Source organism: Natator depressus, chromosome 2 (genome assembly GCF_965152275.1).
Source record: "Natator depressus isolate rNatDep1 chromosome 2, rNatDep2.hap1, whole genome shotgun sequence".
In the NCBI taxonomy this organism is placed as follows: Eukaryota; Metazoa; Chordata; order Testudines; family Cheloniidae; genus Natator; species Natator depressus.
Window position 1 is genome coordinate 229,434,141 of NC_134235.1, and position 20,577 is coordinate 229,454,717.

At 40.7% G+C, this 20,577-nt stretch overlaps 1 protein-coding gene across 6 annotated transcripts in view; it reads right to left on the minus strand.

Moving 5' to 3' along the window:
* Positions 1-20,577, minus strand: part of ARHGAP21 (Rho GTPase activating protein 21) — a 193,906-nt gene that overhangs the window by 99,785 nt on the left and 73,544 nt on the right. For all 6 annotated transcript variants that reach the window (XM_074946082.1, XM_074946083.1, XM_074946081.1 and 3 more), the window contains exons 2-3: positions 16,350-16,532; positions 8,257-8,281 (exon numbers count right to left, since the gene is read on the minus strand). In XM_074946082.1, coding sequence (XP_074802183.1) covers positions 8,257-8,281; positions 16,350-16,532 — 208 coding nt within the window. The remainder of the gene's footprint in view (positions 1-8,256; positions 8,282-16,349; positions 16,533-20,577) is intronic.

A 20,577-nucleotide genomic window follows, 5' to 3' on the forward strand; every position in this document is an offset into this window, starting at 1 on the left:
GGCACGCATTTTTAGTAGTGAAGATGATTAATGATTGGAACAAACTTTGAAGGGAAGTGACAGTCTCCATCTCTTGATATCTTCAAAATTAAGACTGGTTGCCTTTCTAGAAAACAGGCTTTAGCCAAACATAAATCACTGGGCACTTTGGAGGGGGAAAATTGTATGTCCTGTGTTATACAGGTTCAGATTAGATAATCTAATGGTCCTTTTTGTCTTTAAAAATCTATAAATTCTTATGCACAATCATTAGCCAACGGACAGTATGGTTTATGACGACTGCTTCTGTTCTCTAGTGGGGTACGTGGAAGACTTTTTGAGATGAATACGTTCACAGGAATGTTCCCTCCATTTGACAGAGAGGCCTAACATGTGGAATGGATTTGGCATTTCGGGGACATTTGTGTTGTAATGGGTAACATCTTTAAGAACGGAATGGTAATTTTGTGAAAGTCCAAAGTTATCCTGAACCAAACAAAGCATTTCTTCAAAAAGAAAAGGAGTACTTGTGGCACTTTAGAGACTAACAAATTTATTTGAGCATAAGCTTTTGTGGGCTACAGCTCACTTCATCGGATGCTACAAGAGTGATCAGGTAACGTGAGCTATTACCAGCAGGAGAGTGGGGGGGCGGGGGGGAGAGAAAAAAACCTTTTGTAGTGATAATCAAGGTGGGCCATTTCCAGCAGTTGACAAGAACGTCTGAGGAACCGTGGGGGGGAAATAAATATAGGGAAATAGTTTTACTTTGTGTAATGACCCATCCACTCCCAGTCTTTATTTAAGCCTAAGTTAATTGTATCCAGTTTGCAAATTAATTCCAATTCAGCAGTCTCTCATTGGAGTCTGTTGTTGAAGATTTGCCACTTTTAGATCTGTAATCGAGTAACCAAAGAGATTGAAGTGTTCTCTGACTGGTTTTTGAATGTTATAGTGCTTGACGTCTGATTTGTGTCCATTTATTCTTTTACGTAGCGACTGTCCAGTTTGGCCAATGTACATGGCAGAGGGGCATTGCTGGCACATGATGGCATATATCACATTGGTAGATGTGCAGGTGAGTGAGCCTCTGATCGTGTGGCTGATGTGATTAGGCCCTATGATGGTGTCCCCTGAATAGATATGTGGACACAGTTGGCAACGGGCTTTGCTGCAAGGATAGGTTCTTGTCAACTGCTGGAAATGGCCCACCTTGATCATCACTACAAAAGGTCTCTCCCCCCCATCCCCCCCGGCTCTTCTGCTGGTAATAGCTCACCTTACCTGATCACTCTTGTTACAGTGTGTATGGTAACACACATTTTTCATGTTCTTTGTGTATATAAATCTCCCCACTGTATTTTCCACTGCATGCATCCGATGAAGTGAGCTGTAGCTCACAAAAGCTTATGCTCAAATAAATTTGTTAGTCTCTAAGGTGCCACAAGTACTCCTTTTCTTTTTGTGGATACAGACTAACATGGCTGCTACTCTGAAAAGAATTTCTTGAAGACCAGGGCATGATCTGACACAGTAGCTGCCATTCTGTCTCATCCTATCTCTATCCTCAACAAAACATGTTGCTAACTAAACAATGCCAATCACTAGATGTGTATTAGAGCCCTAACCAAATTATTTGACAGAATTACTGGCTTAATGGATGGGGGAAAAGCAGAAGATGTGATGTACCTTGATTTTAGTAAGGCTTTTGACAGAGTTCCACATGACCACCTCATAAGAAAATTAGGGAAATGTGGTGTAGTCGAAAAGGTGGGTGCACAACTGGTTGGAAGACGGTACTCAAAGTCAAACTGGGAGGGCATATCTAGTGGGAAGTCCTGGGTCTGGTACAATTCAGTATTTTCATTAATTATTTGGATTTTAGAGAGGAGAATATGCTTATAATCTGCAGACGACAAAAAACTGGGAGGGGTTGCTAACACTTTAGAAGACAGATTAGAACTCAAAATTACCTTGACAAATTGGAGAATTGGTTTGAAATCAACAAGATGAAATTCAATAACGATAAGCACAAAATACTTCACTGAAAAGGATCTGGGAGGTAACAGTGGATCATAAATTGAATATGAGCAAACAATGTAAGTGTTTTTTGCAACTGCCTAATATTCTTGTGTGTATTAATAGAAGTGTTGTATGTAAGACATGGGAAATAATTGTCCTGATCTATTAAACCCTAGTGAGGCCTCAACTCTAGTATTATGTCCAATTCTGAGTGCCACACTTTACAAAAGATGTGGAAAAACTAGAGAATGTCCAAAGGAGAGCAACAAAAATGACAAACATCTTAGAAAACCTGACTGATGAGGAAAGATTAAAAAATTGGACACATTTTGTCTTGAGAAAAGATGACAGAGAGGGCACACGGTAACAGTCTTCAAATATGTTAAGGGGTGTTATGAAGAGGACAGCTGTCCACTCAAACTAGGACTAGAAGGAATGGGCTTAATCTGCAGCCAGGGAAATTAGGCACATATTTGGAAAAGCTATAGCAGTAGTTAAGCACAGCAAGAGGCTTCCAAGGGAGGTTATGGAAGCCCCATCATTGGAGGTTTTTAAGAATTGGTTGGACAAACACCTCTCAGGGATGGTCAAGGTTTACTTGGTCCTGCCACAAAGCAGGGGACTGGAGCTGACTTCTCAAAGTCCCTTCCAGCCCTAAATTTCTACTATTCTGAGGTTCCCAATAAGTTATCTGTGTATTCTGAGGTTCCCAATACGTCATCTGTATCAGGAAGGTGAAGTTATTTTATTTATAAAAAGATGATGGGACCTGACAATGGAGAAAAAAATGTGAATAACTGGAGGACCTCCATTCAAAAAAATATTCCAACAATCAATGTGACAGTTTTGCAGAGTGCCCATCCACTTCGCATAAGTGAAACAAAAGCTACTAAAGGGGGTCCCTGGTATACGTCTCCCCTTAACCCGTCGTTTTGCATATCCTTCACTCATCAATAGGGGAACATGTTCCGATTTATGTCGGTCCCGATCTGCATATCCATTGCTTCACCTTTTGCGTGACTTTTCTGTGGGTGCTTAGCACCCACCGACAGCGAGCACCCTCTCCCCTCCACAGTGCCCACAGGCCGCCGATCAACTCCTCCAGCTCCCTCCAGCACCTCCTAAACACAGGGGAACAGCTGTTTCGCAGCACACAGGAGGAGCTGGGACGGAGGGGGAGGAACTGACCTGCAGCCCACAGGGACTTCGGCAGACAGGTGGTGCTGGGGGTGTGCTGGCTGCCAGTGGCTGCTAAGCACCCACAGAAAAGCCATGCAAAAGGTGACATGATGGATATGTGGATCGGGACACGTTCCCCTATTGATGAGTGATGGATACGTGAAACGACAGATAAGGGGGAAGACGTATACCAGGGACCCCATGTATCCATTGCCCTTTTCAAGAACACAACCCCGATGTATACTGGGGACCCCCTATATAGCATTAGGTTAATTTTTGATCAAGTTAAGCTTCAAGTGAAAATGCTACCTGAACACTTCAAAAAAAGTTCATATTTACAATTAACGCTTTAAATTAAGAAAACTACAAGTCAAATCTTTATGCAGAAAATATTTAACCCTAATCAATTTCAGTTTTAAAAAGATTTCTCTCCAAATCAGTGATACTGTACTCTATCTACATAACCTCTGCACTAAGTTTTTGTACTAACTTTTCCTGTCCCCACCCCAATCAAAAAAAGTGTTAATTACGCTGCTCCCCTAATCCCTTTCGAGCCTTTGATGATACTCATGAAACCTAAAAACACCAATTCTGGAAAAAGTATTTTATAAATTACTCTGCTAACTTATCTTGCCAAGCAATCTAAACATGCTAAAGGAAAAATAAGCAAGCACGTTACTGCAAAGTCATAAGTGATACTGCCTTAATATAAAACAAAAAACCCTTCCTTAAGATTAAACCTATTTAATGAAGTTGCCACTAGATGGCTCCTTTGTGTTACATATTTCCCAATAACTCTGTTCAATAAAACAACAAATCTGAGTGATCCCCAGATGGGATAGCCTACCACCATTCAGACATACGTCAATTTGCACATGCAAAAGCAACTTCTGGTAACTTCCCATGTTCAATTACCTGCTTTCTTAGGTAGGCCATTTATTTACGATGACAAAGGCCTATGTAAGCACACCTTCATTTCGGCACATCATAATTTTACTAAACTAACATGATTTTCGTGCTTAAAGCTTGCCTAACAGAAACTTGCTACTAATTTCTACTTTAAGACATTAAATGAAACTGTTTAATTCATTCAATTACAAACAGTGTATGGGTGTAGGCGTCCTGATTTGGGCCCCTGCATGCTAGCTCTTCTCCTATTTTGGGAACAGGTAACATAAAATTGAAACTGCTTCGGCACCACCGCAGAAGCCTTTTTCGCTTTGGCAACTGCACCCACCTGCTTGTCCACCTCCAGGCTGCCTTGAGTTTTCTTGCAGCAAGACTTCAGAGCACCCTGGGTGAAAGCAGATCTAACATCTTAACCTCAACTATCCCATCCAAAAAAACCCAAATACAATCAAGGATGATCTCTAAAATGTGCTGTGCCTTTTGCTTTTCTTGAAGTCTAAGGTCATATCAGTGTAGAATATGCTGAAATAGTAACAACACTTCTGCTGTTTGGACCAAGTGTCCTGCCTTATACTGTTTAGGGTACTAAAGGATGTTCTAGCAACACTGTATGAACATGAACGCTATCACATATTAAGATAAAATACCAAGCAAGCCTGGCTATTCACCTTAACTTTATCTTCAGCTAATATTGCCCCTCCTCTAATCTTTCCACATCTGCGTTCTTCCCCCCGTCCCGACCACCACTTATATTGAAGGATATGATTTCGTCACAGAGGTCATGGATTCCGTGACTTTAATGTACCTCCGTAACTTCCTTGCCTTGAGCTGTCAGACTGCCCTGCAGTGGCAGGGCTCCAGGTTGTCAGCGCCCCTCCACTCCCACCCCAGGCAGCAAAGCTCTGGGCTATAAGCACATACACACCTATCCCTACAAGCAGTGGGACTCAGGCTTCAGCCTCCCGCCCGGCGGTCAGCCCCACCACGGACAGGTTGTGGGCTTCCTTGGATTTTTGTTTATTGCCTACAATCTGCCTGACTTTTGCTAAAAAAATAACCGTGACCTCAAACAATCATATTTAATGCCACGCACTCTGCCCATACTGCTTCTGTGATCATCAAATCACCATTCATGACCTATTTTCACTTCCCTTCCTCACTTCTGACTCTGTAGTCAAATCCCTCCCCTTCAGTTTTGATTCCTTTGCTGTTCTCTCCCAAAGGCCATCCCACTGATCTTGAACCTTCGTTCTGGTTCACCCCAAGTATCTGATTCCTCGTTTTCTGCACTGCTGAATGCTTCCTGAATGAAGAAAATTCCATGAGTACACAGGCTTCTTCCACTACACATCTTCTCTCAAAAGCACTGTTCCCACCCACCCACCCTTAATAAAAGCTATGCACATAATTTATGGATCTTCATCAAGGCCTCCCCTTTACCCCATACATCCAGACAGTCCAGATCTTGTCATTGCTTCTTCCACTAATTCTTTATAACCAAACTTTTCTTTCAGTTCAAACTTCTTGTGCATGCTTTCATTGTTTTCCTTCTTCATTACTGTATCCACCCACTCTGATTCCCACATCACCACCCTATAATCCATGCAAAGTGGATAGCTAAGAACACACGCTTTTGCCAGTTGATCTGATCATGTCAATAACGTCCCACAGTCCTTCCAATCTTGTCTTTATTTTACTACTCTCTACCCCAACTACAATATCCAATCCATCCAGTTGTCACACAAAACCATTTCCCAAAAAAGCCTTGGTCCCTGACTACACAGAACCTCCCTGAGCGTCTCTATAAAGCCACTTCCCTATCCTGATTCAAGTCCTTTCTTAGGGGCCCATTTCATCCATGCAGTTGACAAGAAATTACCCAGTGAGACCTGCAGGTGTTTTTATTCCTTACACACACATCTTCATTATGCTGTACGCTAGTTCTTGTGAGGAACCATGTTATCTTACTGATGCTAACCCTTTTCTTCTCTATCAACTCCATCTTACTACTCCTTGTTATACTATCTCTAATATTACATATCTTCCCAATGCAGGGTTCATGTCTTTGATGCGTATTGCAAGGCACCTAGTACATTTTAAGTTGCTGTAATAAATAATCTTATGACTTTAGTGTAAACTGTTAACCAATCCTTTCAGGAAAGGAATCTTGTCCCCACCTTGTACCACATTATACAAATGGGCTGAGTAAATTTTGGGACTGTTGCCTTCCCTCTGAAGCATTAGGTACGGGCCACTGAGAAATAGATCTCAGGAGACTATTTGGATGAACAAAATTTGAGGTAAATAAATTTTGATCTAAGCCTCTAGCTGATCAGGTTATCCCTATGACCACATGGGGGAGTGCTGCAGCACCTTGTCAATAACAAATGCTTTTAGTTTCAGGGTGGTGGTTCATTTGTTATTGTATATTCTGTACTTGTTCCATGCACAGGACTGACTCCTTTCAGCACCAAAGGCAAGGATGTTCCTTGCTGTGTACGCCTGTGCTAAGGGAGTAATGGGGTGGTACTCTCCTCTGCAGGCTGCGTGTCCAGTGTATCCTAGCACAGATGAGAAAACACAGTCTCCCTATGGCTGTTACTTCCTTTCTGGCACTGGTTGGCACGGAATAGGTGCTCAGAGACTGAGCACAGGCTTGGCTCCAGCCCATAACATGCTAGCCAAAACAGCTGAGCGGGCGGGGGGTCAGGGGGTGGACGAAGGAAATAATCTTCTCGACTAGTAGAAGAAAAGGAGATCCAAGGAGATTCACAATTCCTTCCCTAGTCTGTCTGCTCCTGAGGCACCACAAACACACATCAAACACACAAAATACCAATTTGAGATCATGTCTTTTTAACTCTCTTTAAACAAAGCATGCTTCTCTCCAGAGAGATCTGTACTGGAATGTGCCCATCTTCAGAGAGCCGCATTTGTACATTAAACTCAATGCTGATCCAAACACTTGATGTTATGTTCAGTCACTTACTTTGGGCCCAATCAAATATTTTGCATTCCCTAAAATCCCTCAGTAATCAATTGGAGTTATAGGTGAGCAAAGAAAGCCTGATTAGGCCCCCTTAATTTGCAAGCCAAATTCTTCACACAGATCAAAACCACTTATCACTGTAAGGAAGGAAAAAGAAAATAGAGGAAGACGGGAGCAGGGAATAGACAACAGTAAGTGCCAAAAGGAAAATTAAATTAAGCAGGATGTTGCTCTGGTTTCTAAAATAAGTTAATATTTGCAATTAAATAAAGGGGGAGCAAAAAAATTACACACAAGGCTGGAAAAAATGGAAATTGGCAGAAAAACAAATGGACAAAAGGTTTTTTCCTCTAATTTAAGTGCAGTGTACAATCTTTTACATATACATGTATTTTCTTGACTCTCTCTAAACTATGTTCAACAGGTCTTATTTCAGAGGGAATGAAAAATAAGACTGGCAGAATACTAGAGCTGATGAGAAGACAAATTAATGCTGTTAAAATTCTGAGGGGCATATAGTTATGTTTATAGGCAGCTATTTTTCTAAAATTTACATGCCACATTTGTGGGTAAGTTTTAGCTTATTTCAATCCCAGCCAATGTTATGCACTGGGTTTATATTCTGACTTCTCCAAGTGCTGGCTTGTTTTCATCAGAACAAACTGATCAGAAGCCATAAAGTTATTACTTGCCCACAATATATAGAGAAAATGGTTTGTATACAGAATCAGGCTCCAGTCCTGCATTGTGATTTGTATACTGTACCTCCGTGGAGTGCTACTGAAGTCAACAGGACTGCATCTGTGTGGATCATAATGAAGGATCATGGCCTAAGCATTAAAAAGCTAAGCCAGTTGGTTTCTCACATAGTACTCATATGAGAGCTACAGTATTACAGTTATTCCATGAAGTTTATATAGTATACTTCATAGCATAGCCACTATACTTACATAATACACTGCTTTTCAAGTTAAAAAAAATTAGGGGTGATAGAATACATCGCCTCTCGTGCTTAATGGACTTCTGCTCCAAAGCCATGTGAGGATCAGTAAAAACACTTGCACTGTCTCACACTTAATTTTTAAGTCAGAGATCTTAAATAGCCATTACAACGCACACCCGTTACATTGATGAATGATAAATAAGGAATACTAAAATAAAAAAATGAAAATGCATACCTCCTCTATTTCCATTTTCTTCATCCTGCCAAACAAAAACAAAATACAATTAAAATGTAAAATTTACCAAATGGAAGAAAACATGTACGGACAAGGTTTTAAAAAAATGAATGCCTTGTTAGGCTCACAAACCCTTACTTAGGCACCTAAATAAGTGGTCTGATGTTCATGGTGGCTGGATATTTAGCACTTTTTAAAATTAGACATTAATTACTGAAAACCTTGGTAAGGTGTATATTTAAACAAACAAATCTCATCTTACTTCCTTGATAGGTCACACAGCAGCAGTCACATGGCATTATTTGATTCAAGAAAATATACCAAAAAGCAAAGCTGTACAGCAAAAGTGCAATTCATCTAAAATTGGAGAGGTTCCACATTTTGTCTATCAATGACTCATCCTAAAATTAGTTCAGTTTAAGTCTTAAGTATTTCCTAACCGCATATCCTGCAAACTCCACCTAAAATCTAAATCAAGCTTTGTCGATCTGTAATATGATCGATAAGTTTCTACACTTAGAATAGCTTAGGTAACAAATTGGATGATGCTCATGCTCCTTCTCTCATACTTGCATTGACTTTTCAATATTAACTAAAAATAGAGTTGCGTCAGTGAAGTACGCAGCTATAACTTGAAAATATGAAGGAGAAGTTGAATAAGTAGTTCCCTTTTTTACATAGTCAATTTTCTGTCTAGAATCACGTTATAAAGTCAATATGGAGATTCAGTCGCAACTCCACAGTTAAGGTCAACCTCCTATTCTATATTAAGGCTGATTTTATCTACTCCATGACTTCACCAAACTTCTACCAATTTGGAAACTGACATGGGCTTACATGTCATGAAGTAGAACTTTTCTGGAAAATTTAAGGCAAAAAGACATTAAGAAATACGAGGAGTCTCTTCCCAGCCTGCCAAAGAAAATTAAAGAAAAAAAAACGAAAACCCCATTCCAACCCCTTCAAAAGTCTATTAACTTTCTCTCTCTCTCTTTTTTTTTTTTTAAAGCAGCTTGGTTTAGGAATTTACTTTGCTTGGCTGACACGGCCTCATTCAGAATGAGGTGAACTAGTGAAGGCAAAGCTAAAAGTTATTTGGTAATTTTACCTGTGTAATATGTTTTTTAAGTGGAGCCTTAGTTCCAAATTTCCAGGCTGCTTCCATTAAAAACAAAAAAACTACATCTTTCTTCTATTAATTTTGTTTTCCTGGAATGACAGCTTTTCATCCCAAACTAATGATTTTTTTTTTGCCTGAAAGTTTATAATATGCAGTGGTACAATATAGACCAGGGAAAGGTCCCTCTAGCTACAACACACCTCATTGTGGTGCAGATTATACTGAATTGCTGTATCACAATACATTGTCATTACAGCACAGAAGTTACCAATGAGTCTGTGGAAGCTTTAAAAACCTCAACACAAAAATTTAACTTTAAAAAGGATTGAGCTAGTAAGGATCACATGTCTATCTCTAAAAAGCAGATATACTATAACAATTGTATCAGTTAGGCAAATTTTGAGAATAGCCAAGTGTATACCTTTGCATTTTTGTACAATACAGACTGTTCAGTATTTCAGTAAAAACACTGTCCCAGAGAACAACTAGTGTTAAAAGTCATTATTACAGCACTCGCTTCCTGTAACAGTTCAACATGTTTTGAACTATGATCACCCAAAAGGACTGCAGCATAAAAATTGCGTAATGGCAATCTGTATTTATCTAGTTTCTACCCAATTCACTGAACAAAAAACCAAAAACAAACAAAAAAAATATTTGAGACTTTAAATATTTGGATTCTCGTTTTCCAAGGCTATAAAACTATGGGTCCAAACTATGAGAGGGACCAGTTTAATATAGGATATAGTAAACACAATACTGATAGATTACCAATTGTAAAATTGGTATCAATTTGTGAAGAACTGGAAATCCCTCATGTGGCATGTACAGCTGAGTCATAAAACAGCTGGAAAAGATTAATATTAAATGGATTTTGTATGATATCAAGGCAATGATCTCAATCCTTAAAAAAAAAATGTACAAGAAGTGCTTCTCAATTTTTAAAAGCATTTTTACATTCACCTCACATACATGTTGCAAAATTTTTTAGCGTGTACTGTTTCAGCTGTATTACACCATTCATAAAAATACAGACATGCAGAAAGTACTACACTTCTAAAAGTAAGTTTCTGTTGCTACTTAGCACTATTAAAATGAAACATTAGAATGTTCATTATACTCTTCTCTGCTTCATCATGTTGCCCCTTGGCACCTTTACAATGATACCAGCCTTGCCTGCCCATTTGTCAGCTTCTTACATCTCCTCTCACACTGCCCCTTAACACCTGGAATGCCCTTGCTGAACTGATCCATAAGTGTGCTACCACACACTTCCTCAAGACCAGCCATTGCCATGATGCAAATAAGAAATCAGCCAATAAATAAAGGCGAGTTGGGAAGCAGATGAGGACAGCTGATGCCCAATCTCTCCAACAATATATTATGGAGAGAGAAGTATATAAAATTTTGTGTTGGATTTATCTGCCTCCCACTTGTTTTACATGTCACCTGCCTTCTCAGATAAAAAGCTCTTCTGGGAAAGGACCATGTCTTTATGTGTATTTGTACAGCACTAGCACAACGGGACCCTGATCCTGACTGGGGCCTCTGGTACAACTTTAATATATATGTAAAATGACAATAATACTTCATAAATACTACTGATCCATTACTGTTCACATTCAGGAATTACAACATTATATTCAATAAAATGGAACAAAAATAGAGACAGTGTAGTGAATTGTAGTTAATAAATGATGGCTCTCCCCACATCCTCCCCAACCATCACCAGATTTTCAGCTGACTAGAAAGCTGTAACAGATCTTTGTGGGTGCAGACCTTTGCCAAAGTGACCCATGCGTTTGTCACCTTTTCACTAAATTACCACTCTGTGTTCTAGTTCCACTTGCGGCTACACTTCTCATTTACTGAAACCCAAACTAATACAGTTGCCAGCTTATTTCATGTGTTCCACAGAGCATTATACCTGTTCTCCACTCTGCAAAGGTTCACATTTGGTTTTCAGAGCAATTCAGGCTGTTTGTTCTGAACTATGCCAGTTTTGGTTAGGGTCTTGGTTACCTTAGAAACTGCCTTAATTGCTTTCTTTATCTGATAAGGGAGGTCAATGGAGGCACTTGAACTGGCTGACCCTAGAGTTGTACGACTAAGAACCCTCAACTCTGGAGCTCACTTCCACTACTGATCCAACTCAAATCTCTTGGCTTTTATGGTACATTGCAAATCTCATCCATTTTCTCAGGCTATTCCAGATTGGGGTACATTAGAAAGTTTTGCTTGCTTTTGGGAAAGTTTAGTAGGAACAAATAAATAAATAAATGGAAAGTCACATTTTGGTTCTATCGTATCTTTCTCCATTTATTGGCTATGTGCTAGGACAAAAGAGCCTTTGTCACAGTTATTACTAAGCAGTGCTGGTTTTTTATACTGTAACTAAGACACCCTACTTGGTTGGCATTGACTATCAGCTTAATGCAGTGTTTCTCAACCTTGGAGCCGTGACGCCCAGAGGGGGCGCCTCGGTCAGCTTCAGCCCCCTACCTTTTGAAGCTTTGGGGGGGGGGGGGGGGGTCGCGATTTTTTCTTCTTAAGACCAAAGGAGGTCCCCAGCATAAAAAGTTTGAGAAACACTGCCTTAATCTAACCAAGGCCCTCTGTGCTCTCCGGCAATCCCAACCCATATCCTATGCCTAGTTTCCCCATTTCTGTTAAGACTTCAAACATCTGAATGCTGAAGAAACTGAAGTGAATTTGGTGCCCTGAAACTGCTGGATCGCAGCAGCGTGGGTCTAAACAGAATGAGCTTATCTGACTTGATGATAAACACCCAGCACACGTTAGTAGGTACACTATTTAGGACGTGCCTAACTCCTCAAATCTATTACAATAGAAAATGTCACAATATCAGCCTGCCTTTCAGTTCTCCTTACTGCACAACTTGGCTAGTATGGACACCCTGGAAAATATTCAAGTAAAACTGGCTCCTTACATTGGCAAGGGTAAGCAAGAGAATTATCTGCCTTTAGATCACTCAACCCTTGCACATGTGATGGTGTTTTCAAGGTACCTTGCCAACTTCATTTCCAACATCCTGTCTGGATTCCTGCAGCTACTACATTTAAACCAACAATTTTTTGAAAAAACAACCACACTCTTAGCATCATTTGTAATCTGGGATATGGTGAAGCCATCGCAGACCCAGACTGTTCCTCGCTCCCAGCCTCCTTTCACGGCTTTCTAGATTCTATTTTGTAGAGATCAGGATGGAAGAGGCAAGGACTCACTGCCCAAAAAAGCTGACCACAAACAAGTCCTAAGCTAGGATACCAGAGTCCACGTCTGCTGCAATATCAGAGGTAGGGAGTGTGGTGGTTCAACAATTAAGGTTCGATGTGACTAGGCCAGAAATGTCAAACAGTGCAACTCTTGACTGGAAAGCTTCTTTGTGGAGAGTTCATTCACTGGAGTGGACCAGCATGTGGCTGAACCAGGCAGAACTGTTGTTGAAAGAACTAAGGAGATGAAAAGAATCCTTAAGGATCTTTATTTCCTCTCTGCTCAGTAATGGAAGATCATCTCCCTTAGGAAGTGACCCTTGGTTTTCCCCAACGGTTTATGAAAGCAGCTTCTACAGAGTAGTCCAATCTGATCAGGACATGACTACTTGCTGGAAGGTTCAGGGATATCAGGACATGTCTAACTGCTTTGAGTTCTAGCAAGTCAATGTGAAATCTCTCCTCTTCCCAGGGAATAACTCCTCCTTCACTAATCTAGAAGGGAAGTGGGTGCTCACCAGTTCAGGTTGCCGCTGGTGATAATGGAAAGATTGAGGGGCACCTACAGAAGGGAATACTTTAGGGAACTGGATCAATGTAGCTACCAGGTCAGTGACGCCTTTATTGCCAAGGGAACCTGTAGCTTGCTTTCAGCACTCCCCCAAGGGTCTGAAGAAGGAATAAGGAACTGACACAATTTAACAGAGCATGGAACCGGATCATGACAAGATCAGCAGCCTCTAGTAACTCTATTTACAGGTCAGGTAGCTTCCAGCTTTTCTATCCTTTCTGTGGATGTTCGTGTTTTTGCCTCCTTCCTGTCTATGACTGTACTCAAAAGGATCAGCCTCTGGTATTGGGATTGTGAGCTTTTATGCAGGTTTGACACAAATCCCAGGGTTTTGAACATGACCTGAGGAGATCTGGATACTGCTTGTTATTACTATTTATTTGTATTATGATGGCATCTAGGAGCTGCACTCATGGACCAGAACCTCATCGTGACAGACATTGTACAAACAGAACAAAGACATGGTCCTGACCCCAAGGGGCCTGGATGGTCTTTTGGAGGGACTGGGCTTGAATGACTCAGTTATCCAGGTATAGGATCATAAAGAAGCCTTCCAGTGTGAGAGCAGCTGAAATTACCACCATGATCTCCGTGAGGGTTTAGGCAGGGGATGTTGATAAGATGGACTGGCAGAGGGATATTTTGGAAGTGAAAGTGACCCACTAAGAACCTTATAAATCTCTAGTGGGATAGGGAGACACAGAGGTCTATGAGAAGTCTTGGGTCTCCAGAAAAGACAAGATGTATGAGATTTTAAAGACTTATTCGTCTTCCTTCTGCCACTTCACCAAAACCAGAATGGAAGAGGAAACCATGATATTGGCTCCTACTCGGAGTCCTGAGCCAGATCATTTAGGCTGTTGACTGCCAAAAGCCAGCATGAGAGATTCTTGTAGATCAATGTGTGAGTTTGTCTGACTGAACTTCAGTCAACAACTGAATGGCCACTATGAATGAAGAGGATAAGCAGGCAGCCATAAATATGTAAGTGCTCCCTAATCCCACAATTTTCTATTTGAAGCAAGAGTCATAATGGAATGGAGAAACCATTTCCAACATTTCAGAGACAGAAAAGGATTAAGGAAGATGAGCGCCTAACAGCCCTGCTGCAGGAACATGGGGATCCTAGCATCTCAACTCAGGCCTCAAACTCCACTGAAATAATATTTAAAGCCTTAGATGTGAGGCACCAGAATGGCTCATTCCAGTGGGGACACACTCTTTTGGCTCTCCGAAAAGCTGTCAGAAGCTAAGGCAGAAGGAGATGAAGACATACAACTAGAGTGGGATAAAAGTAGATCTGTCCACTTCCCCTTCCTCTGGGATTTCCCTGGAAGCATATGTTTAATAACCCAAGAGAACCCAAAAGAGCCTCTGGAGAAGACTGGAGAGCTGGATAAGTGAAGAGAAGTGACCTGCTGAGGTTTCTTGTTGGAGACTACAAAAATGGTCTCTGTCAGGAGGAAGCAACAAGGCTGCATAAACCTTGTTCAGCACGGCCAAAACTTCCTCACTCCCTTCTACCTCTGCTTCAAATTGGAATCCATCCAGAGAAATCTCTTGGCTGACCCCCTGCTGATCATTCTGTACTGCAGAACGGGGAAACATGTTGTGATCACCTGATTCCGACTAGCTAGCAATTTCTGCTGCTGGCTGGCTTCAACAAGTCTGTCAGTGGAAGGGCTCAGGCACAGAATGCAAACCACAACAGACTGCTATAGTGATTTGGAGCAAGAGTGGCAAAGCTTTCCTGCCCAGTTTCTTCTGCTCCATAAGGAGTCTGGTAGCCACCCAAAGCACGCAGATACAAAAGAAAGCTTCAGCCAGGAAACTCCAGCTACCTTTGTGCAGGGAGGCAGGAAACAACTGGGGAGCAGAGTCTAGGAAGAGCCAAACAGAGAACTGGGAGCCAAAACTTTTTTTGTTCTTGCCTGGCTCCTTGCCTGGCAGACAGGGCCAGGAGGAACACCCAATGGTTGCATGCACTATGTGAAACCATATCCTTGGAAGAGTAACAAAAATGTTATTTTATGAATAAAGTAATGCTAACTAGATCACCAAAATTGTCTCACTGTTTTCTATCAGTAAAATACACACTTTTTTTTACCCATTGAATACAACTGAACACTTAGAATGTTACAGCAATAGACAGTAATTCATGTCATTTGAGACAAACCAACGTACTATACAGAGATTTTCTTACTTCATACTTGTTTTAAAGAAAGGAGGAAACTTATGGTGAGCTTTTGTTTCTGTATACTGTAAAACAGACTTTTTCTAGAATATGCAAATACATATCTAGTCTCTCTCCTGGCTAATTGGGAACTGAAAGGCTCTAGCCCTTTTCAGTAGATAACACGTAAATAAAAGAATCATGAAAACTGTCTTTATAGCACACATTAACTTCAGATGTAAATGAATGAAAAGTGAAGCAGATTTCCTACCTTGTATTGTTTACTACTTTTTCCAGGTTGTTCTCTAAATGTGACATCGTGATACAGACACTTTTGATTAAACTGTATTTTTTTTAAAAAAATCTGGACAGATGTGTCAATTTTATGTCAAAAATTTGCCAAGTTTGGAAGCTATACATTCAAGTTTTACAGTAACAAAGTATTACTGCACTTATTCTTAGTAACCAAACAAAATGTTTTGAAAACAGAAGATCTTTAAATTATCCTTTTCATATAATTATTTTCCTTTTCTGTCAAGTCAAGTCAAAAATAAAGTCTCAGGCCCACACTGATGGGCTGTAGTATTTTGAAAGGGAAAGAATTAAAAACAGGAGGAAGACTTTGGTCTGTGACCTAAGTGAGAAGAGTAGTGCAATAGTGCAACAGTAATCTAAGGAAGCGTACACTTTGTGAGAATAAAGCAGATCAAGGAGTTTGTACTGAAGGAGAGAGCAAATGAGCCTGACATTTATTAGCGCGCATGAAGGTATTTCACATCAGTGTAAGATTTACACTCACGGAAACAGGAAAGCTTTTATTATCTTAAAAGAGATTATTATTTTGACATGGATCATTTTTCCTAATTGCCACATATTCCTAAGGAGTAAAAACTTAAAAGAAAAAAGAAAACAAAAACCCAACAAAGCATCATAATGCTCTGTGTCTGAAATATGGAGGTGTTTTGAAAAATATCACTCATTCATTTCACTTACTTTAAAAGAAAAGTGAACAGCAGACTCAGGAGGGTAGACAATGAAGTGTCTTAAGGTAAAACCAAAACCCTGAGACGTCCTCCTTAACACAACTGTTTTTGGACCAGGCCAAGAGAATGTTTCTTCTTCCTCCAATGGCGATACAACTTCACTCTGCTCTTTTCCATCTTTATGTTTTGACACCTAAAATAGATTAGAAAAAAGTGCTATATTAAAAAATACAGAATTTGCAATTTTGTTTTTCTTCTTAAGAGACAATCCATCTACAAGAAACAAAATTTACAAGACAAAATACACAAACAGGATCATCATATCATCAAGCTGTAAATTTGCCTAATACACTAAGACTTGTTCCAGCAAAGATTAAATCTCAGGTTATATCGTGAATATAGCTATTTTTAAATTGTAAGTGAAGCTGTATGTATGTCAGAAAGTCACCGTACAAAAAAAAAAAAAAAAAACAATCAAGTGCTAGAGTTTAATACTGTGTACTGAACTAATCTAGGGAGATCCATACAGATTGCAAATCTTGTCTGACTCAATTTACTCATGTACAAATACTGAGCTGCTTCCTGGGTGTCTGCTGGGATTCCATTTCAGATATTTACACAGCACAAACCCATACATATACTGTACACATAGACCATTCTGTCCTGGCCTGTAATTCGCATAAGAATGGCCTAATTGGGTCAGACCAATGGTATCCTATCATCTGAGAGTGGCCGGTGCCAGATACTTCAGAGGCAAAGAACTGAATAGGGCAACTTGTTGAGTGATCCATCCCATCGACCAGTCCCAGCTTCTAGCAATCAGAGGCTTAGGGAAACCCAAAGCATGCAGTTGTCCCCCTGACCATCTTGGCTAATAGCCATTGATGGGCCTAACCTCCATGAACTTATCTAATTTTTTTTTTTTAGCCGACCTATATTTTTGGCCTTCACAATGTCCCCTGGCAACAAGTTCCACAGGTTGGCTGTGCATTGTGTGAAGAAGTATTTCTTTATATTTGTTTTAAACCGATGCCTATTAATTTCATTGGGTGACCCAATGGTTCTTGGGTTATGCAAAGGAGTAAATAATACTTCCCTATTCACTTTCTTCATATCATTCGTGATTTTATAGACCTCTAATATCTCCCTCCCCCCAGTCGTCTCTTTTCTAAGCTGAATAGTTCAAGTCTTTTTAATCTCTCCTTGCATGGAAGTTGTTCCGTACCCCTAATCATTTTTGGTGCCCTTCTCTGTACCTTTCCCAATTCTAATATATCTTGTTTGAGATGGGGTGGCTAGAACTGCATGCAGTATTCAAGCTGTGGCATACCAAGGATTTATATAGCAACGGCATATTTTCTATCTTATTAACTAGCCCTTTCCTAATGGTTCCTAACATTGTTAGCTTTGTGCACTTCCACTGCACATTGGGCATATGTTTTCAGAGAACCATCTGCAATAACTACAAGATCTTTCTTGAATGGTAACAGCTAATTTAGACACCACCATTTTATATGTATATTTGGGATTCTGCTTGCCAGCATGCATTATTCTGAATTTATCAACAATGAATTTCATCTGCCATTTTGTTCCTCAGTCATGCAATTTTGTAAGATTCCCTTTGTCAGTTTTCACAGTCAGCTTTGGATTTAACTATAATTTTATAAAAAGAAAAGGAGTACTTATATTGTCTGCAAATTTTGCCACCTCACTGATGCATTTTTTCCAGATCATTTATGAATATGTTGAACAGCACTGGCCCCAGTACAGATCCTTGTGGGATGCCGCTACTTACCCCTCTACACTGTGAAAACTGACCATTATTCCTACCTTTTATTTCCCATCTTTTAACCAGGTACTGATTCATGAGAGGACCTACCCTCTTATCTCACGACTGCTTGCTTTGCTTAAAAATCTTTGATGAGGGACCTTGTCAAAGGCTTTCTGAAAGTCCAAGTACACTATATCCCCTGGATCACCCTTGTCCACATGCTTGCTGATCCCCTCAAAGATTTCTAAATGATTGAGGAGCCATTATTTCCATTTACGAAAGCCATACTAACTCTTCCCCAACATATTGTGTGCATTTTTCTGTCTGATAATTCTGCTCTTTACTATATAGTGCGCTCAGAACTGGTATTCTGAGAGCAGCAGCTGCTGAACCAGATCAGTTTTTACTTTTTAACCTCTTCACTTCGCTCCATCAATCACCTTCCATCTGACAAAACTGACACATATAGTAAAGGCTCAGCCATAATTGGTTCACAAGTTAAATGTTCTGTCCCTGAAAAGGAACTACACAAGGTATAGACAAAAAGTAAATCCAATTTCTACTTTACAACAACAACATTTACAGCAATGTGACAATGGAAATGAGAAAGGCATTTCATTTGTTAGGCTTCTTGATAGAGGTTTAATCCTTTGCTATTCAACAAAATACTGACTCAACCTCTTTGTTTTTGAGTTCATTCCTAGAGAGTGATTCACCCCCAAAATGTTTCAGTATGCGAATGTCACTCAAAATTATACAAGTAGCAAAGTCAAAATTCCATCTTGTTACACCCCATTCTCCCAAGCATAAACAAAAGCATGTATTTAAGAAGAACCCCAAATATTTATGTAGATTTCATATAATTATAGCTCAAATTATAAAGTTTTAATAAATTGTATATCTTAACCTTTTATCCAGCTGCATATTCAGGCATTGTGATTTTCCAAGCCAATGCCACTTCATGCTTATTTACCTCAAAGCTAAAGTCAAAATAGATTTAAAAAAATACCGTGTGAAAACCTATGAGGCCCTCCAAATCGGATCCAGTGTTCTGTGTCTGCTTTGGGTATTTGACCTAGTAATCACTCCGATGTTTTTTCAGTTAGCATGAACAGCCCCACAAACTTTAGTGGAAAAAATGGTTACCTACCTTTCGTAACTGTTTAAGATGTGTTGTTCATGTCCATTCCATTCTAGGTGTGCACGCATGCACATGTGCGGAGATTTTTGCCTTAGCAGTATCCGTATAGTTGGCAGTGGTGTCCCCTCGAGTTGATGATTACCTGTTAGGTTCACTCCCTCTGGGGCATCTGGCATTGGCCACTGTTGGCAGACAGGATATTGGGCTGGATGGACCTTTGGTCTGACCCAGTATGGCCGTTCTTATGCAGCACTCATACACCAGTATATCAGGCACGGCCGACCCTATGTCCTCTCAGTTCGTGCTTGCCGGCAACTCTGACAAAGGGGCACGAGGGCAGGTAATGGAATGGACAGGAGCAACATCTCAAAGAACAACAGTTACGAAAGGTAGGTAACCGGTTTTAATTCTTTGAGTGCTTGCTCATGTGAGTCACCTAGAATGGAATCGACAAGCAGTTTTCATGGAGGGGGGCTCAGAGTTCACGGTCATGCAGCTTGCAATACTGCTCTACCAAAGCCAGCATTGTCTCGGGCCTGCTGAGTAAGTGCGTAATGCAATGTAAATGTGTGGAGAGATGACTAGGTGGCCGCTCTTCAGATCTCTTGGATTGGCATCTGAGCCAAGAAGGTTGCTGATGATGCTTGCGCTCTAGTCAAGCATGCTTTGACTATCGCCAGTGGAGTCACACTCACCTGCTCATAACAGTATTGGATGCAAGCTGAGAGCCAGGACGAGATCCTCTGAGCAGACACTCGGCAACCTTTTATCCTGTCTGCCTCCGCAACAAACAGCTGCGTTGACTTACAGAAAAGCCATGTCCTGTCAATACAGAAGGCCACCGCGCTCCGGACATCCAGGGCACGCAACCTGCACTCCTCTTCGGAATCATGGGGCTTTGGAAAGATGACCGGTAAGAAAATATCTTGGCCGGTATGAAACTGGGAGACTACCGTGGGCTGGGTGCGGCCACAACCAGACCTCGTCCTTGAAGAATACCATATAAGGTGGTTCTAACGCAAGTTACCTGATCTCAGACACACTGTGGGTGGATGCAATCGCCACCAGGAACGCAACCTTCCAGGGAGAGAAGGAGAAGAGAGCAGGAAGCCAGAGGCTTGAAGGGAGGCCCCACGAGCCTCAATAGCACAAAATTTAAATCCCAGGGAGGGTCAGGATCCCAGACATGAGGGTAAACACGATCCAGACCTTTCAAGAACCGGGCCGTCAGTTTGTGAGCAAAAACTGACCTGTCTTAGAATGGAAAGCCGAAATAGCAGCCAGGTAGACCCTGACTGACAACAGGGACAAGCCCGGAAGTTTGAG